At 42.8% G+C, this 20,192-nt stretch overlaps 1 protein-coding gene and 1 gene segment (V, D, J or C); both read right to left on the bottom strand.

The window, feature by feature from the left end:
- Nucleotides 1-20,192, bottom strand: part of LOC105532929 (putative V-set and immunoglobulin domain-containing-like protein IGHV4OR15-8) — a 34,745-nt gene that overhangs the window by 13,918 nt on the left and 635 nt on the right. The gene's annotated exons all lie outside the window — the stretch shown is intronic.
- LOC105532928 lies at nt 6,725-7,537 on the bottom strand. The segment is given in 2 exon segments: nt 6,725-7,174; nt 7,278-7,537. Coding segments are annotated over 2 exon segments (447 nt in total).

Genomic DNA, 20,192 nt, shown 5'->3' with positions numbered 1-20,192 from the left:
TTTTGCTGTGTTGTAGTGTTTCCATAAAAATATGGAGAAGTGCAGGCTCATTCCTGTGAATGTTCAAGAGTCTCTGATGTTTTATGTATTTTATCTCTGTCTGACTCCATTTCTACCAAATTACACATGTTACAGTTAGTACTATCTTTAATGACGTTAAGTTAAAAAAAAAAATCTTCACATGAAATGATCAATTGTACAAATATTGTCACAGACATCATTATTATTAGCATAGATAACTAGTCAATTACGCTCAAAATTTTCTCTTGTTCTGTAATTCCTCCTGTCTACAATATTCACAGTGAACTACTGATTCTTTATGTAACTTTAGATTTTATTCTATAGAATTGATAAAAATGTATCATATGTATGTACTTTTATTTGTTTGGCTGGTTTTACTCACCATATGTGAATTTAACCATGCTGTTGAGCATATCCAACATTAGTATATTATCGTCACAGTCGGTAGTCTGCCGATGAATGACTTTTCCACAATTTGTTTACTAGTTAAGCTGATGATTGACATTTGGATTGTTGGCCCTCTCAGTATTATCACAGAGCTGCTACTCAGCTTGGAGAAGTACACAGCTGAGAAACCCATGGTTCTTACACTTACAACAGCATGAACAAAAACAAAGCTGGGAAGGCTGCACATTAATCAATTTTATTCAATACATCAGGTAATGAAAGTCATAGATTTCTTTGTGTGTGGAGTGGGGGGTATGTCCATTTGTGTGAGAGAGAATAAGGGAGAAAGGGAGACAGAGAAAGAGAGGAAACCTACAAAACTGACCACAATTTATGAGATCCTCAAATAATTACGGGGAGTTAGTCCTTACGGACAAGGCCGATATAAGTTGAAGAGGAAAACTTGACATACCCACATATGGTTATATATTTATAGAAATATGATTTTTTAATCGTACAAACACTCACATGCATTAGAACAGATGTAGTGGAGGGTGTCTAGTGGGGAAATACGATGGTGACACAAAACCCCTCATCCAGCCCCTTTTCACCCCAGCTGCACCTGCCCTGAGGCTGAGCCTTGAACCTGCTCTTTCTGAGTTCCCACAATAGCCCTGCGCCCCCTGCTGTACCCAGTCCCCTCTGGTGTCCTGATTTTCTCATGGTTCCTGAGAGCCCCCGGCTGACCCGAGTGCTTCTACAATGGTCTTGAGTTTGCCCTGGAATCCAGAGCAACTCCTTCCATCATCAGCACCCCCTGCTGTCCTGTGAACCCTCCAGGAAGGTTTGGCTGTGAGCTCACACTGTGGTGCCCTCCCTCTGTCTTTTCCTTAAAAATACGTGGTTGTGTGCTTGTTGCTCACATAGCTCAGCTGTAAAAACAAGCGCTTTTTGGACCCAAATTTGGAGATGGTGACTGGATTCATAAGGAGTGGGTGAGAATTTTTCTCCCTTCATGATGTGTGCACCTGATTCACTCCAGTCCCTCCCATGTGGACTCATGGATCCAGCTCCAGCAGGATGCACTGGTTATGATGGAAAATCCCGAGACAGCACAGGTGAGGGAGAGGGTCTGCGAGGCCTCCACCAGCCAACAGTGCACTAAGAAACATCGTTGCTTGTGAGCACAGAATCTGGACAAAATGTTAACATTTCCAAAGACACATTTTAATGAGAATAAAGAGCTCACTGGCGTTCAATTTTTGATTCTGCTAGAGCAATGCAGTAGATTCTGAGGTTAGATTCCCACAAATATATAGTCGCCTTTTCCCCGAAATCTTGCAAACAAGTAAAAGAGAGAACCTTATGTTAGGAGAATGGGTATTGAAATATCTCTATGATAAGGATAATTTTCTGAATAGGATTGGGATGTGATCACCTAAAGGGTGTCCTAATTCTGAACCCACAATTATACCTGAGCAGCAATCACTGGCAGTGGGGGTCGCCCACATGGAGAAATAGCTGACTCAGGGAAGCTGCACCTGGGGTCTCTGCAGGCCTTAAGTTGTACAGGAACAGCTCCTTTCTCAAGCTAAGGGGGAGGACAAACTGCCCTTTCTCTGGGGGAGGGCGGGTTAGCGTGTGGAAAGAACTAAAATAAACCACAAGGTAGGAAAAAAAGTAGTTTCAGTTTTAATTGAACAATTTCTCATTAGAAAGGCAATAATATGTTGGAATCTGGCACAAAATTAAGAAACAATGAATTTGGGGTAGTGTTGAATATTACAATTTTTGCACACTATGTTCTTAATTTACTATGTTATCTGAGAAAAAGAAGTAAAATCACAGGTTTTTTGTTTTTGTTTTTGTTTTGAGACGGATTCTCGCTCTGTCGCCCAGGCTGGAGTGCAGTGGCCGGATCTCAGTTCACTGCAAGCTCCGCCTCCCGGGTTCACGCCATTCTCCTGCCTCAGCCTCCCGAGTAGCTGGGACTACAGGCGCCGCCACCTCGCCCGGCTAATTTTTTGTATTTTTCATAGAGACGGGATTTCACCGTGAGATCATCCACCAGGATGGTCTCGATCTCCTGACCTCGTGATCCGCCCGCCTCGGCCTCCCAAAGTGCTGGGATTACAGGCGTGAGCCACTGCGCCCTGGCCAAAATCAGTTTTTATATACAAATCCATAAACAGTGTGCTGGCCCTGAGAATGCACCTCTTATCCGTCCAGCATCAGGGAGCCCAATAGACCAGGCCGCCAGCTGCTGCCCTGCACTCTAACACCCGTCACCTGGTGGGTGCCAAAGACACCCATGCAGGGAGCCCCTCCCGGACAGCATGGCTGCTGCTGGGACACATGCGAGATCCCTGATGGACACTTGTGCTCAGGGAGGCACTAAAGGTCTTGCTGGACTTAGCTTGTAGTACAGGGTTGTTAGGGAAGCTCCATCAAATTCCCAGTCTTCTCCAGCCCTAGTTGTGAGACTGGCATTGTGGGGTGGCAGTGTCTACAGCTTCACCCCACTCCTGCACATTCTTATGCCTCCAATACTTACATCTGTTCTGGGGATATATGAGTATGTTTCCTCTTTTTAATTAAAGTTTTCTAATCCAGGGCCTTCATGGTGGGCCCAAAACATAAATGTACAGAGGCTCTGAAGGGAACTGTTAGATGCAGAGGAAGCCACAGACCCTGAAGAAAAGCAGCCCTTGACCTCCATGTGCACCTGCCCTGGGGCTGCACCTGTTTTGTGAGTACTGAGTGGCCCCTTCAGCCCAGACTCCTTTCTTCTTTCTGCAGGGAATTTTGCATCTGAACTCACATTGATGTTTCCTCACTTCAAACCTTATGTACAGCCATACATGGCGATGTCCTCAGCTCTCTGACTGTTCATTTGCAGATACAGTGAGTTCTTAGCATTGTCTTTGGAGATGGTGAATCTGCCCTTCAGAGAGTCTGCATGGCATATCTGACTTCCATCATATTTTATACCTATTACTTACTCCAGCACCTTCCCTGGAGACTGGTGAACTCAGCTAATTCAGAAGCTACTGCAGGCGAATCTGGAGGCTACACACGAGAGTCTCAGGAACTTCCCAGGTTGTCTCAGGTCCTCTATGGACTGAATCATCTGCACCTCACACTGAACCCCTGAAAATACGCACACATCCTGGTCAGAAACTGCCAAACATATCCACTGTTTCTCTCACTCATATCCACTCACTCTCACTCACTCTACTTCTCTGTGAGTCACCTTTTAAAACAGCAACAAGAAAAAATCAGCTTAGCTCAAACCCCATAGTGAGTCCTCTGTGTTCAGTGCTGGTTACCAAATGGAAACCCCTGGGAATCCCAGGGCTGTGGCTCTTCTCCCAGAGCTGCAGGTTCAGGTCTGGGCTTGTTCTCACCAGAAGAGGGTTGGCCCTGTTTTCATGTCTCCTCCTCCATAGCAAGCTCTCCTGTGGGATGACTGAAGAGAAGGCAGTGCCCAGAGCAGATGTGAGACTCCTGGAGTTTAGTGGCAATAAAAGGGTTTAGAGAAGCATAATTACTTAATATGTGATTGTACCATGAAAATTTACTTAGCAATATCTTTTGTATCTTTTTAACATATTTTTAAAAATATAAATATATCTGCATTAAGCAAACTTTAAGAGATATAAAAAGAGAAATAGAAAACAATATAAAAGTAAGAGAAGACCTTAATACCTCACTTACAATAACATACAGCAAATTCAGAAAGAAAAATTTTAATGAGCCTCTGAACTTGGACAACACCATTGAGCAAATTTACCTAAAAGACATTGACAGAAATTTGCAACGAAGGCCCATGTAATACACATTCTTCTCAAGTACACATTGAACATTTTCCATGATAGGTTATATGCTACATAATAAATTGAGTCTTAACATTTAAAGAGTCCGAGGAGGGTAGATCACGAGATCAGGAGTTCCAGACCAGCCTCCAGCCTGGCCAATATGGTAAAACCCTGTCTGTACTTAAAAAAAATACAAAAATTAGCTGGGCATGGTGGCACACACCTGTGTTCCCAGCTGCTTGGGAGACTGAGGCAGGAGGATCGCTTGAAGCTGGGAGGCAGAGGTATCAGTGAGTCGAGATTGTGCCACTGCACTCCAGCCTGGGCGACGGAGCGAGACTCCCTCTCTAAATAAATAAATACATAAATAGATACTAAATAAATAAAAAGTAATGCCAATGCTTCCCTAACTCTTTCAAAAATTGGTGAGGAGTCTACCTTCCAAACTTTTTCTCCGAGGCTACCATTGTAGCATTACCAGTAATAAACAAAGGCACCACAATAAAAGAAAAATACAGACTAATATCAATAGTAGACATAAATTAACCCCCCAATGATAGTAAAATAAATTCTAAAGTTTTTTTAGAAGACCATACACCATGATCAACTGAAATTTATTCCTGAGACACACAGATGATTCAACATCCTCAAATGAATCAATTTGACACACCACATTAAAAAACTAAAGAAAATATCTCAGTAACATTTCATCAAAGAAGAAAACATTTGAAAAAATTCAGGGTTTCATGATAAAAACTCTGAACAAAATACAAAAACAAGAAAAAAAACCTTGTACATGTTAAAGCAACTTCTACAACTCAATAGCAAAAACAAAAATAGCCTAATGAGTAAATAATCAGTTTTACACCTTTAACAGTATCAGACACTAGAACTCATGTTAAATGTTTTTCTCCATGAGTAACAGTCTATCTTGTGGTGTTCTTGGCTGGACAATACTTTGTAGTTATTTGATCAAACACTAATCCAGGTGAGGGTGTGAATTTTTAATAGACATTATTAAAAGTGTAATAAGCTGACCCTATGTTAGGCAGATTATCATCGATAGCCAACGAGGCCCTGATTCCATCAGAGCAGAGCTGGAGGCCAAACTCCATGGTGATTAAGCAGCTTCAGCTGTTTCTGAGACTTCCAGCCTGCACTTTCTGATGGCCGGCCCTGAGGACATTGGATGTTTCCAGCCATCCTCCAAATTCGTCATCCCCTACATCTCACCGGAAAGTGGCGTGTCCATCTGTAGCTTGTCAAACCTAAATTTCAGACAGAAAGAGACTCTCTAAAATCAAATCATATTTAAATGAAAATGAGCATCGCAAGGGGATCATCCATGGGCATATTTAAGTTGGTAAAAGAAGACAAGTGTTTTAAAAGATAACGAAGGAGGCTTACCTGAGCTGTTTTCAGACAATTGTTGTGGGATAGAATAATCAATTACAAGGGTGGAATCAGTTTAAGTTTGGACAGGGAGTTGCAGGGCAGATACCCCACAGTAATTCTCTTATTGTGGTGGTAGCCTTTGTTCAAGGTTGTGGCTGTGCAGAGTATTTTTATGATAGCTCTTGTTATCAGGGATGTGCGCATGAGAACCCTCTATTCATGACGTTCTCCAGCTTCACCTGTAAAGATTATAACACGAGTATCTCCATTTTGATTCTGACAACTTTCACACCCTCTTCCTCACACCACTAGTGAAGAACGTTACTGTGTGCAGGTTTTTGAGAACAGGATTAGAAACACACCCACGTTATTAGGATTAGAAACGTATCCCACGTTAACCAAAGAAGCTTGTCCCCTTCAGTCCCCACTGGCAACTTGCATTTCCAGATGAGTCTCCATGCAACACAGTGGAGGGTCCTGAGTGACAAGGAGTGAAGAAAGTCCCACCAGCCTCTCCCGCGTGACTGCAGCAGCCACAGCCTGAGACCCACCTGAGCGCCAGGAAAGGGCTTGAGGCCTGGAATTTTGACCACAAGGAAAATATCTTCCTTTTCCAGAAAGCAGGAAAAGCAAATGGAAAACTGAGAATAACAACTAAAAAGAAAATAATTGAATTAGGAGCAAAAGAAGCACCAGATCAGTGTGATGCTGATTTGCATACTTCAGTGTCAGGAGAAGGGCCAGACGTGAAACCTGTGAGGTTCTACATGACACTGACCCTGGCCCAACCTCTCTATTGTCTGTGACCAGCATCTGTAAAGACTGTTCTAGTCAGGGAACCTCACTGAGGTCCCTGTCCTGGGCCTCACTGGAGAAGACTCACTAGGAAGCCCTGAGCTTACTCAGGACTCTGATCCTGGTGACCGTGGTTGAGGACTTTTCATCCCTGTAAGCATCAACCCACATTTGTGCAAGTGAGAATAGCTCTTCATACTAAACTAATCTCTCTCAAATACTTAGAGAAGACATTGTTAGGCACAGAATTCTAAACTTAAGAGAGGTTCCCTGGGGAAACTGTAAGAAGTAGAGGAAGCCCCATATCCTGACAGGAAATCAGCCTCCGTCTGCACCTGCCTCTGGGGTTGACTCTGATCAGTGGGTCCCGAGCGCCCCCTGACGCTGATTTCCCCCCGCGTTCCTGCAGGGAGGTTTGTGTCTGGGCTCACACTGACTTCCCCTCACTGTGTCTTTCGCACAGTAATAGACAGCCGTGTCCTCAGCTCTCAGGCTGTTCATTTGCAGGGAGAGCGTGTTCTTTGAGTTGTCTCTGGAGATGGTGAATCGGCCCTTCACGGAGTCTGCGTAGTATATGCTACCACCAGTATTACTAATACCTGAGACCCACTCCAGCCCCTTCCCTGGAGCCTGGCGGACCCAGCTCATGCCATAGCTACTGAAGGTGAATCCAGAGGCTGCACAGGAGAGTCTCAGGGACCCCCCAGGCTGTGCCAAGCCTCCTCCAGACTCCACCAGCTGCACCTCACACTGGACACCTGCAAACACAGAAACACCAAGGTCAGAAACTGCCACACAAATCCACTGTTTCTCTCACTCATGTCCACTCACACTCAATCTCTCTATTTCTCCATGAATCACCTCTTAAAATAGCAACAAGGAAAACCCAGCTCAGCCCCAACTCCATGGTGAGTCCTCTGTGTTCAGTGCTGATCACCAAATGGAACACTGTGGACTTCCAGTGCTGGGCTCCTCTCCCAGAGCTGCAGGGTCAGGGCTGGGCTGGTTTTCATCAGCAGAGGGAGGGCCCTATTTGCATGTCCCCCACTATATAGCAGGCTCTGGGGTGGGACATCTGAGGAGAGGCCAGGCTCACTGCAGATAAAGTGACCTGGGGGAGATTGGTAGTAATTCCATGATTCAGGAACATATAATTTTATATTACATGATTGTGCCTTGACTAACATTTAGCTCTCACAGTCTGATTTTATTTTTACGTATTTACACTATATATTTAATGCAGGTTTTAATGTAATATTTTACAGAACATAATTTACATAGAGAACACAGCAGTTGTGCGGTGTGTCTAAGATTACACAACTAAAAATATTTAGTCCTATTTTCTGGGCCTGTGCTCTATTCACCAGAGGAGGCGGCTCCCCTAAGACAACTACCGGACAGCATGGACCATGCCTGGTGAAGTCTGCAGGATTCTCCATCTGTTATGACAACTGTCTGTTATTTACCCAAATATTTAGAGAGAATCATCGTTTGTGTGTGTATTTTCCAAAGTCAGTCATGTTTCTTGTGTCAATGTCAAACTGTTTATGGCTCCATTTCAGCAAAATGTTCATTTATTTATTTGGTATTGCTTTATTCAAGTGTAAGAAATAAATAATTAATTCAAATTTATAGTGAATTATTTGAAAAATGTAGACCTATGTTTGCAACTATTCAATCAGCACTTCAATCAAGTTTTGAATAATTGAATTAATCCCTAAATCTTCTCTTATTCCTCTGAAATTTAACTCACATCCTCATTACTCCCAGCACCATGTTCTCAGAAAAATTTAAATCTTCTCCATGTTAATTTATAATAGTGGCACCTTCTAAAATTTCTACAAATGTATCATATAAAATTTACTCTTAATTCCTTAGTGTTTTTTACCTAGCACAATTCTTTGATAATTTAGCCGTGGTTTTATATGAGTGAGGCATGACTTGATTTCACACTGCATCATATTCCAGTACCTAAATATATGTCAAACTATTTAATTGTTCACCAGTGACAAAATGTGGTTTGTGCTCTCAGTTAATGGATTTTATAGAGAAAAGCAGCTACTCAGCATGGCATGATCTTATTCCTACCTCTTTAACTACCGAGCTGAACAACTACAAATAAAGAAAAAGCGTCCAACATATCTGAGTTGATATCAAAGAGAAAAACAAACAAACCAACCTGAAATCTGAGGAGAGAGGAGCCTGCAGAGAGAACCAGGACGCATATATTAGTGTACCTAGGGCAGTAACCACAGGATGGTATTTAACATAGGAACAGGCTGACTTGAAAATATTCAGAGAGTTGTTGAGGATGCATATGCTCATAGTGTTAGACTGTGAAGCTCCTAGTGCTTGCAGGTTTTTCCTACACAATTATCATTAATTATTCTTGCAGTACTTTATGCAAATAATCAGGCCATGTATAAGACCAAAGTTTATTTTGCAAACAAATCAGTCCTACAATCAGTTTCTGACAAAAATCAGAATTGGAGAGAGAAAAAAATATGTCTCAAAATGTATCATACACTCATTTTTAAGTTCTAATCTCTTCAGTTGCTTTAAGTATGTGCTTCCATTTTAGACTAACTCTGCTTATTCCTGTGAACCAACCAATGATCTCCGGCTGCAGCTCAGAAGAAATAAAGGCATGGGGAATATAAACATCTGGATCAATATTTTAATTCTGAGCAATTATCCTGCAAATCACACCAGGTGATGGGATTAAACAGGGTCTCCCTATCCCGGAGGTTTCTTTGTTTGGGAAAATAAGACCAAGGGAGCTGACAAAAGCCAAGCCCCATGCCCAGATCTCAGCAGGCGCAACTACAGCCACCAGTTATCTGGGCGTGTCGCAGCCTTGGAAGTTGTATTCAAACTGTCTCATCACCTTGGCTGGTTTTGATACACGCCTTCTAATAACCCGGTTTGTCTCTTCTCATCTTCAGGCCATCCAAATCCAAATGGTCATCCAAGTGAAGCCTGAGATAATGGCTCCCTTTTACTGGGGTCCCATAGGCAGGCCTCCAAGGGAGATCTTCCCGAAGCAGCATCCTGCATCAGCTGGAAGCAGTTAAGCTTGGCCTTTGTCTCTATTCTAATGGCAGTTAGATGCACTTCTTCAAAGAGGAAAATGATAGAGGCAGATGGCAGATAACTCTCCTAGGCAGACAGGGGAGAGGCCCCAAAGAATGTCCAACCCACCAAGGTCATTGTGCACAGGGGGCTTGCCTAAACGTGCCCGCAGGGGAAATAGTTAATGCTGTATCTCATCACTCTCTGATAAAATGGCCACACGTAACTATCTTGCTGCGTGAAGATAAATAACTACTTTGAAATTAGAACAAGTCCCAAGTAAGGTCAAAGTTAGCATGTGGTTCATAATGTGATAGACAGGAGACACGGCTGAATACGAAGAATGTGTTCACATCTATTTTATGTCAAGATCAGGAAAATCTTTTGTATATTATTTAGGTAAGAGTCCCATTGATATCATTGATTTAAGATTATATATTGATGCATAATACCACAATAATAAAAGTAGAGGTTATTAACCAGTAATTTGTATTACTAGTACAAACTTCCATTTAGGATCTATTATTCTGGGTGTTGTGAAACCAACTCAGAAGGCAGAAACCTTTGCACTTATCACAACTTTTTAATAAATTAAAAATTAAAATTAAGTACGTATATTTCTAGATGGTGCAAAACTTTGGAATATTTTTGCAAAGACAGAGGGTTCTTACGTCTTCTGGAAATCCTATCAAAATGGACAACAATGGAAGAAACTTTCAGATGAATTTCTACCTACTAGAGATCTGATTAATAGAATTTTAAAGCAAATGCTAACACACAAACAAAAAACTAACAAGGAAGCTAAAAAAAATTGTGATTTAATACACCAAACATTGTAGCTCAACCTAGCTTATAACATAACTTATAACATAATCTAACCGTGGAGGGCACTGTCACTGTTCATATAAGACAGAATCAGCCCCACTCACAATCTTGTGGGAATGTTTAAAAAATGGCATCTCTATATTAAAATTACCAAATCTGTAATAAAATGTATAACTCCCTTGGCCAAAGGTTCTCCCACTGGCACTATGGAATCATGGTCCACTCCTCAGGGTGCATCAGTTATTACCCTGTGACTTGGCAGCTAAAAGGCCTATGCGTTTATAGACTTTACCCCCAGAGATCATCCTTGTCGTACTGCATGTGTGATGTAAACTCCAACCATGAAGAGTTTGAGGCAGCCTTTTTACTACATCTTTTCTACAGACTCTTGTGATCTTCAACAAGAAAACTGGAAGGAACATCAGCGGAAAATACTGCTCTTGAATCATATTGGAAGGAATCTTGTCAGATCCTTTTAACTAACTCACTGCAGAAAACATTCAGGCAATTAATTACTGGGTTCATTTGCAACTAAAGAATCAGTTCAGGCCAGATTCAGTGGATCATCCGTATAATCACACCACTTTCAGGAGCAAAGTGAGGGAAATCCCATGAGACCAGGCAATCAAAACCAGCCTGGGCAACATAAAGAGTTCCTTTTCTTTGAAAAAATAAAATAAAAAATAAGGAGAGGAGGGTGGCCTGCCCCTCTAGTTCTAGATATTCAGGAGGTTAAGATGGGAGGAATATGTGAGTCAGGAGTTCAAAATTACAGCGAGCTATGATCACACCACGGCACTTTAAACTGCATGACAGAGTGAGAGCCTGTCTCTAAAACAAACAAAAAAAGAAGCAATTAAGAATTCCACACAACTGTAAAGCTACTCAAATAGGAAATGTTAAACTAAGCACCTTCATAGGTTCTCTGGCGTTTCTGATGTTTTTAAGCAGACGGCTGACCTAAGACCTGCAAAATAAGCTGATAGTCCTTGATTGTGAGAAGCTTCTACCCAAGACATTAGACCAAGACTCTGACTAATTCCCCATACCCTCCTTCTTTTTCTCATTATTCTTTGCTTATATTTCTAAAGTCATCTCATTTCTGTAGAGCCAGGTGCTGTCCACCCATACTGAACGCTTATCTTCTTTCTTATTATTTTTATTCCTGCTACATAGAATAAGTTGTCACACTATTTTTTGGCGCATGACTGCTGCTGAATTAAGTCTTACTCCTCCATCGTCTCCTTTTTTGCCACACAAGGTGAATTTAGTTTGGAATCACAGGATCATCTTCATTCAATGCCAGTGGGAGTTTCAAACCCTAAAAACCCCTTTCCGTGACTGGGAACATTCACTCTGCTCCCAGGACCAAACCATTATAAAAACACTGAGCCAGTCTCCTTTCCTATTCTTTCAAGCCGTTTTAGATTTTCCTGGGAAACCTGCCCTGCACTCACCAGACACCTATAGAGTGCAAATGATAAACTTTTCCATATTCACTTGCTCTGAGTATGTGACTTCATCAGACACGACATTCAAACTAAATCTTAGCTGTGATCTCTTCGCTTTTCCTGGTGTCAACTACAACTGATGGTGTGAGCTTGTTGTCACTGTTTCTATCAACAGGACACACTGGATTCCTGAAACAGCTCTAGGACAGAGCTGGGCATGTGATATAGATTGATTTCATATCCCCATTTAAGTATCATCTCAAATTGTAATCCCCACATGTCAGGAGAGGGACCAGGTGAGAGGTGATTGGATCATGGGTCCAGTTTCCCCATGTTGTTCTCATGATAGTGAGTGAGTTCTAACAACCGCTGATGGTTTAAAAGTGTGTATCACATCCTCCTCCCTCTCTCCTGCTGCCCTGGGAGATGTGCCTTGCTTCCCCTTCACCTGCCACCATGATTGTAAGTTTCCTGTGGCCTGCCCAGCCATGAAGAAATGTAAGCCAATTAAACCTATTTTCCTTGTAAACTACTCAATCTAATGTAGTTCTTTATACCACTGTGAAAATGAACTAATACCACATAACTGGTGGAGTTTGATAAATTTTCTTAGTGACATAAAATTATGCCATTATTTTTCTGTATTCTAGTATTTCTCTAAAAATACAGAGATGCCCAGGGTTCATTCATGTGTATATTCAAGAGTCTCTGACTTTTCATATATTTTATTTATCTCTAATTCTTTTGATACCAAATTATACCTGCTATAATTAGTACTATCTTTAATGGAGTTAAATTTAAAAATAATAATCTCCACATGAAGTGTTCAGTTTTACAAATATAATCATAGGCATTATCACTAGCAACATAGATAACAAGTCAATTCCCTCAAAATTTTCTCTTGTACTGTAATTCCTCCTTCCTAGACCTTCTCTTCTCCTACAATATTCACAGTGAACTACTGATTTTTATGTAACTTTAGATTACTTTTTGTTCTACGGAATTTATGAAAGTTGTATCTTATGTACGGACTTTTGTTACTTTGGCTCATTTTACTCATCACAAGTACTTGTGAATTTAACCATGCTGTTGAGTGTACTCAACATTAGTTGGCGGCAGTAGTGGGCAGTATGTCAATGTATGAATTTTCCTCAACTTGTTTACCAATTAAGCTGATGATTGACATTTGGGTTGCTTTTCATTCTGGGTATTATCAACAAAGATGCTACTCAGCTTAGAGAAGTACACAGCTGGGAAACACACGGTTCTTATTGTTACAACAACATAAACAACAAAGCTGGAAAAGCTGCTCATTAATCAGGTTTATTGAATATATCAGGTAATAAAAGTTATAGATTTACATATGTTGTGGGGTGGGTGTATGTAAGTTTGTGTGTGAGAGAAAGAGAAGGGAAAACGTTTAGCAGAAAAAGAGAGGACTCCTACGTAATTGACCACAATTTATGAGGTCCTCAAGTAATTGCGGGGAATTAGTCCTTATGGATAAGGCTGATGTACCTAGCTATGGACACCTAGCAAGAGGAAAACTTGAGACACCTAACTAAGGTTATGTATTTATATAAATATCATGCTCTAATAATACAAACATGCATATGCATTAGAATAGACATAGTGGAGTGTGTCTAGTGGTGAAATATGATGGTGTCACAAAACCCCTCATCCATCCCCTTTTCACCCCAGCTGCACCTGCCCTGAGGCTGAGCCTTGAACCTGCTCTGAGTCTCCACAATTGTCCGGAGCCCCCTGCTGTAATGAGCACCCTTTGATGTCCTGGTTTTCCTCCATGGTCCCTGAGGGCCCCCGGCTATCTGAGAGCATCTACAATGGTCTTGACTGCCCCTTAGTCTCCTGAGGAACCCTGGGGTCCTGAGGAACCGCAGCTGTCTTGTACACCCCCACAGGGAGGATTGGGTGTGAGCTCACACTGTGGTTTCCTCACTGTGTCTTTTGTTAAAAATACATGGCTACGTGTTTGTGGCTCACTTAGCTCAGCTGTAGGAAGAACTGGGTTTTGGAGATGGATCTGGAGATGGTGACTAGACTCTTGAGGAGCAGGTTGGATTGTGCACTCCCTCATGACCTATGCACCAGATTCACTCCAATCTCTTCCTTGGGGGGCTGATGGATTCAGCTCCAGCAGGAAGCACTGGTTGTGATGGGGAATCCAGAGATGGCACAGGTGAGGGAGAGGGTCTGTGAGGGCTTCATCAGGCCACGAGTGCACTGAGAAACACAGATGTTTGCATGCACAGGTTCTGGAGAACACATTGAAATTCCCAAATACATACATTTTTACGAGAACAAAGAACTCATTTGTGTTCAATTTGTGGGTCTCCTAGAGTAATGCAGTGGACTGTGAGGTTAGATTCAGACAAATTTATTGTCACATTTTTTCTCCATACCTGGAACCAAATAATAAAGATAAACTTATGTCAGGAGAATGGCCATTGAACTATCTCTGTTTATTGTGATTTTCAGAATAGGATTGAGATGTGATAACCTAAAGGGTGTCCTAATTCTTAACCCACAATTAGACCTGAGCAGTAGTCACTGGGGGTGGAGGTCACCCACATGGAGAAATACTCGACTCACTGAAGGTGGACCTGGGGGTCTCTGCAGGCTCTCAGTTGTACAGGAACACGTCCTCCCACAGATTCAGAGTGAGGAAAGTTTCTGCTATTTGTCTGGGGGAGGTGAGGGTTAGTGTGTGGAAAGAACCCAACTTACCTTACTCGAGATCTCTGTACTTGGGCAGAAAACAAATAATATGAGAAAAAAACTAATTTCAGTTTAAATAGAACAATTTCTCACGACAAAGGCAATAATATGTCTGGATCTTACACATAATTAAGAAACAATAAATCTGGGGTAAAGTTGACAATTACAATTTCTTTGCAGATTCTCTTCTTAATTATCTATGTCATCTGAGAAAATGAAGCAAAATCACGGTTTTTATACAAAAATTCACAGACGGTGCTGGGCCTGAGAATGTACCTCCCATCCCTCCGGCATCAGGGAGCCCAATAGACCAGGCAGGCAGCTGCTGCACTGCACTCTGACACCCGTCACCTGGTGTGTGCCGAAGACAGACATCCGGGGAGCTCCTTCCAGCCAATGGCTGTGCACAGTGGAGATACTGAGGCGTGGCTGCTGCTGGGACACATGGGAGATCCCTGATGGACAACTGTGCTGTGGGAGGCACCAGTGGCCTCACTGGACTCATCTTAGACTACAGGGTACTTAGGGCAGCCTCATCAAACTCCACCCTCCTCCAGCACTAGTGGTGAGATTGACCTTCTGGGGTAACAATGTCTGCAGCCTCCCTGGCCTCCTGTGCATTTTTATGCCTCCAATACTTACATCTGCCTTTGGGACAAATGAGAATGTCCAGAGACCGCAGGGGTGGCCACAGAAACATAAATGTAGAGAGGCTGCCAGGGAAACTGTTGGATGTACAGGAAGCCACAGACCCTGAAGGAAAGCAGCCCATGACAACCATCTGCACCTGCCCTAGAGCTGCCCCTGTTTCCTGTGGCTTCTGAGAGCCCCCGAGCCCCCTTTAACCCAGCCTCCTCCCTTATCGTTGCAGCAAATTCTTTGTCTGTGTTCACGCTACTGTCTTCTTACCTAGGGCCTCACATACAGTAATGCACAGTCGTGCCTCTGCTCTCAGACTGTTCATTTGCAAATGGAGTGAGTTCTTGGCATTTTCTTTGGAGATGGTGAATCTGCTCTTCACAGATTGTGCATAACATATCTGATTACCATCATACTATATATTTACTACTCACTCCAGCCCCTTCCCTGGAGCCTGGGAAACAGAGTTCATTCAGTAGCTACTGAAGGTTAATCCAGAGGTTGCACAGGAGAGTCTCAGGGACCCCCTATGTTGTCTTGGGTCCTCTCCAGACTCCACCAGCTGCACCTCACACTGGGCACCTGCAAACACACAGACATCCTGGTAAGAAACTGCCTGACATATTCAGTTTCCCTCAAATTTATTCACTCACACTCAATCTCTCTAGTTCACCTTTTAAAACAGCAACAGTGAAAACCCAGCTCAGCGCAAACTCCATGGTGAGTCCTCTATCTTTAGTCCTGATCACCACATGGAAACCCCTGGGAATCCCAGGGCTGGGGCTTCTCTCCCAGACCTGCAGGGTCCGGACTGGGCTTTCATCAGCAGAGGGAGAAACCTATTTGCATGTCTCCTACTGTATAGAAAGCTCTGGGACGGGAATCCTGAGGAGTGGCAGGGCTCAGAGCAGATAAAGTGCCCTGGGGGAGATTGGTAGTGATCTTATCACTCAGGAAAACATAATTTGATGTGATTGTGCCTTAATAATCATTTAGCATCATCATCTTCATTTTTACGTATTTGTAGAATACATTTAATGCAAGTATCAATGTTACATTTTAAGAAAGATAAATTACATACAGAACAGAGTGTTTGTACAATGCGTCCAAGGTCACACAGCTGGACAGCGTTAGCCTCTTTATCTCTGCCTGTGCCTCTGACCACTAGAGGAGACTTCTCTCCTGAGACAACTCGAGGGCAGTGTGGGACATGCCTAGTGAGGTTTGCAGGATTCTACCCCTGCCAGGACATCTCTGTTTTCTTTTTCTTTTTCTTTTTTTTTTTTTTTTTTGAGACGGAGTCTCACTCTGTCACCCAGGCTGGAGCGCAGTGGCCGGATCTCAGCTCACTGCAAGCTCCGCCTCCCGGGTTCACGCCATTCTCCTGCCTCAGCCTCCCGAGTAGCTGGGACTACAGGCGCCCGCCACCTCGCCCGGCTAGTTTTTTTGTATTTTTTAGTAGAGACGGGGTTTCACCATGTTAGCCAGGATGGTCTCGATCTCCTGACCTTGTGATCCGCCCGTATCGGCCTCCCAAAGCGCTGGGATTACAGGCTTGAGCCACCGCGCCCAGCCTGATTTCTTTTATTGTATTCTGCTGTTGGCCTGAACTATATAGAGAGAACCAGTGTTAAAGCACATGTACTTTCAAGAGTCTGGGATGTTTCGAGTGCTCATACTCATCTATTTCTTGCTCCTCCTCAATCAACTTATTCATTTGTTTCTTTGTTACTGCTTTTTAAGTACAATTAATAATCAATTCAAATATACACTGCACAATTTGGAAAATGGTAACGTATGTGTGCAAACTTTAATCAGGTTGTGTACAATTAAGTCAACCCCTAAATCTTTCTGTCAATTCTCTGTAATTTCCTCTCACCACTCAATTACTTTCAGCACCCATTTCTCACAAATTTCAAATCTGCTCTGTTGCTTTGGAATAGTTGGACCTTTTGCAGTTTATGGAATTAGAAGTTTATGAAGTGCACTCTTAATTCTTCAGCTACTTTCACTCAGCAGAGTTATTTGAGAATGTAGACAGGCTTTTAGGAGAATGAGGATCCCTTGATTCTAATTCTGCATTGTACTTTGGTCCATAATCATATGTCAAATTGTTTATCGTTCTTCACCTGTAGTGGATATGGATATTTGATTTGTTCTCTTAGTTTCTGGCTTTTATATAGAAAGTGGCTACTCAGTGTGCAAATGTGAAAAATGAGAAAACTATTATCTCATTCTGACCTCATTAACAACAAACCTGAAAAACTCTGAATAAATGAAGAAGAAAACTTTTTAACATATCTAAGTTGCTTTCACAGAGCAAACAAGAAGAATGAAATCTGAGGAGACAGACACTAGCCAAGAGGACTGCGGCCCACATGTTAGTGGACCCAGGGCAGGTGCCACAGGATGGCATTGAGAGAGGAACAGGCTGACCTGGACATATCTAGTGAGGTTTTTTTTTGGATGCATGTGCTAATGGTGGTAGAGTGTGAATCTACTAGTCCTTGCAGGATTTTCCCAGGAATTTGAAAAATCCACAGTCAACATCCTTATCTGCTGTCCAGTGGTGCTGACAGGAGGAGAAGAACAGCGAGGACTACTGAACGCCTGGATCCACCTCCACTATCTCCAGGGGAAATCCAATAAAACCTGTGTCCTATGGGGTGTGGTTGAGTCAACAGAAACTAAAGAAAACAGAAAATTCCCAGAAAACTCCATCCAGAAGAAATTCTTAATCTGCAGGGTAAGTACAAAGGATCAGAAGCTGAGGACACTGGTGAGAAACCACTGTGGTTGGGAAAAGACGCTCTACCCCTGGGGCAAGAGGCAAAGACAGGAAAATTTGGAAGGTCACCTCCAAACTATGATTTCTACTCATGCATAAGAAGGAGGCTGATTCGGAAGGGTGGAGAATGTCCCCATTTGTTCAAGCCCCTTCTCCACATGGTCAACAAGTCTGCAGAATAATGAAGTGGCTGCATCAGCTCCATTCTGGCCTCTGTCATGTGGCAGTTTTTGTGGATTTGCTTTCTGCTCTCTCATGATTTGTTTCCTCTCTCAAGTCGTAGCTCCATTCTCCTGTTAATTCTCAATTTATTGAAGAGATTCACATTTCGGTTAGAACATGACAATTTTTGGAAGAAATTTTCATCTTCAACACACCAAATCTAATGAGCTCTCTCCAGGGATGCCTATCTGCTTTTTTTCCTTCCTTTCCTATGGGATATGGCCCTTTTTTCTCCCTGAGTCCAGCTCTTACATTCATATGCATGAGAAGTCCAACCATCACATACCCAGGGACATCTTGGAGGAACGGACCCTACCATCGGCTCCTCACCCTTCATTTGCACAGTGGCCACTCTGTCAGCTATTGTATGTGCTTTAGGGCTTTCCACTTAAAAGTGTCTTTCACTATCCCCCCAAATGAAGTTCCTGGTCCTTAATTACCTTGAAGAGCCAGTCTTCTTTTCTGTCCCTTGGTAGGTAATATTGTTTTATTTCATTAAAATTCACTGGGAACATCAGTGAAAATGGAAGTGACCAGCCATCCCATCTCATTGTCTGACTTCTGCCTGACGGACCCACCCATGAGCTTTACTCCATTGCTCTGCAGCTGATGGGGCCATCTGGGCCTTCATTAATAAGAGGTGTGTGATTGATTAGAGAACGACTGAGATCAGCTGGTGCCTGAGCTCCTCAGCACACAGTTGTGGTCCTGCAGTAGAGTGTGTGTGACTGAAATCACATGTGTGTATAGTTCGTGGCCTCAGCCTATAAGCTGACACTAGCTTCTGGCCATTCCTGGGTGGCCCGATGAGGGGTGTCCAGAGAAGGATGGATGCAGGATGTGGATTTTAGAAAGTGATGTGGTAATGGGGGCATTGACAGCCAAATTTTATTTTAAGTCTATTCTGTCCTTGGTACTGGGAAGACTGGGAAGAAACAAACAAAACTCAGACCCCGTGTAGCTCCCCATTTAGGAAGATATTCAGTGCAAATTTAGAAACTTGAAGAAATAGACTATACTGCAGGGATCATTTCTATAGTCCATTTGAGGTAGTAGAAAATAAAACCAGTGACGTTGGTGATGTTGGTATGGTTTTCTGTGACATACTAAGGAGACAACAGAAGGTGGTCAGTGGCCAATCTCCATCCAGCTGGTACCTCTTGTGTATTTGTTCTGTCCAAATAAAAGATAAAAGACAACATTTGTGACACACACACACCAGGGCTGGTTTCAGAGACCTTGCTCAAAAATGGCCAACAGGGCCATGACACATTTTTATATGAGAGCTACTATTTTTGCCTACTTCTTGTGGAAATCTGAGAGATGTGCCCAGCCTCAGGGGGCTGCTTCTCCCTCCAGGAGACAGAGCTAACAGAGTTACATGGTATTAGTTAGTTTGGGTCTTCGTAAAAGACAACAGGAGTGGGTGGCTTAAACAACAAATACTGATTTTCTTACAATTCTGCAGTCTGAATGTCGAAGATCAAGGAGCTGGCAGAATTGGTTCTTAGTGTAGCTTCTTCCTGGCTTGTGGAGGGCCACCTCCTAGTGCACTAGGTCTCCACATGGCCTCTTCTCTGGGTGCACGCGAAAAGACAGAGGTTACATCATTAAAATCCCAGTATAGATCCATTGGATTTAAGGTTTCAGTAAATGAATTTCAAATAGGGCATCATTTGATTGACGACACAAATCAAGAGATGGTGAGAATCCATATATATATATATATATTTTACCATTATGAGTCATGCAGGATTTATGAGTCATGCAGGAACTTGTAGGAAAGTTCCTAGTAATTGGTGAAACCGAAGCAGTAAGCAGAAAAATTGTCTTCCTCCTTTCTTTTCTGGCTGAAGAATGTGAGGAAGCAGAACCACAGATAATAAAGAAAGAGGAGCCCTGGAGACAGCTGAGGTGCTGGTGAGGAGGGAGAGCACCGAGCAGATGAGGAAGCCCCGCCCTCCCTGCACCTGCTCCTGACCCGGCCTCCTGCTCTGTGGGCCCCGCGCGCCCCCTGCTGGTCCTGAGCGGCACCTGCGC

The sequence above is a fragment of the Mandrillus leucophaeus genome, unplaced genomic scaffold (genome assembly GCF_000951045.1).
Source record: "Mandrillus leucophaeus isolate KB7577 unplaced genomic scaffold, Mleu.le_1.0 Scaffold997, whole genome shotgun sequence".
Taxonomy (NCBI): Eukaryota; Metazoa; Chordata; class Mammalia; order Primates; family Cercopithecidae; genus Mandrillus; species Mandrillus leucophaeus.
This window is presented reverse-complemented; position numbering and strand designations above follow the sequence as displayed.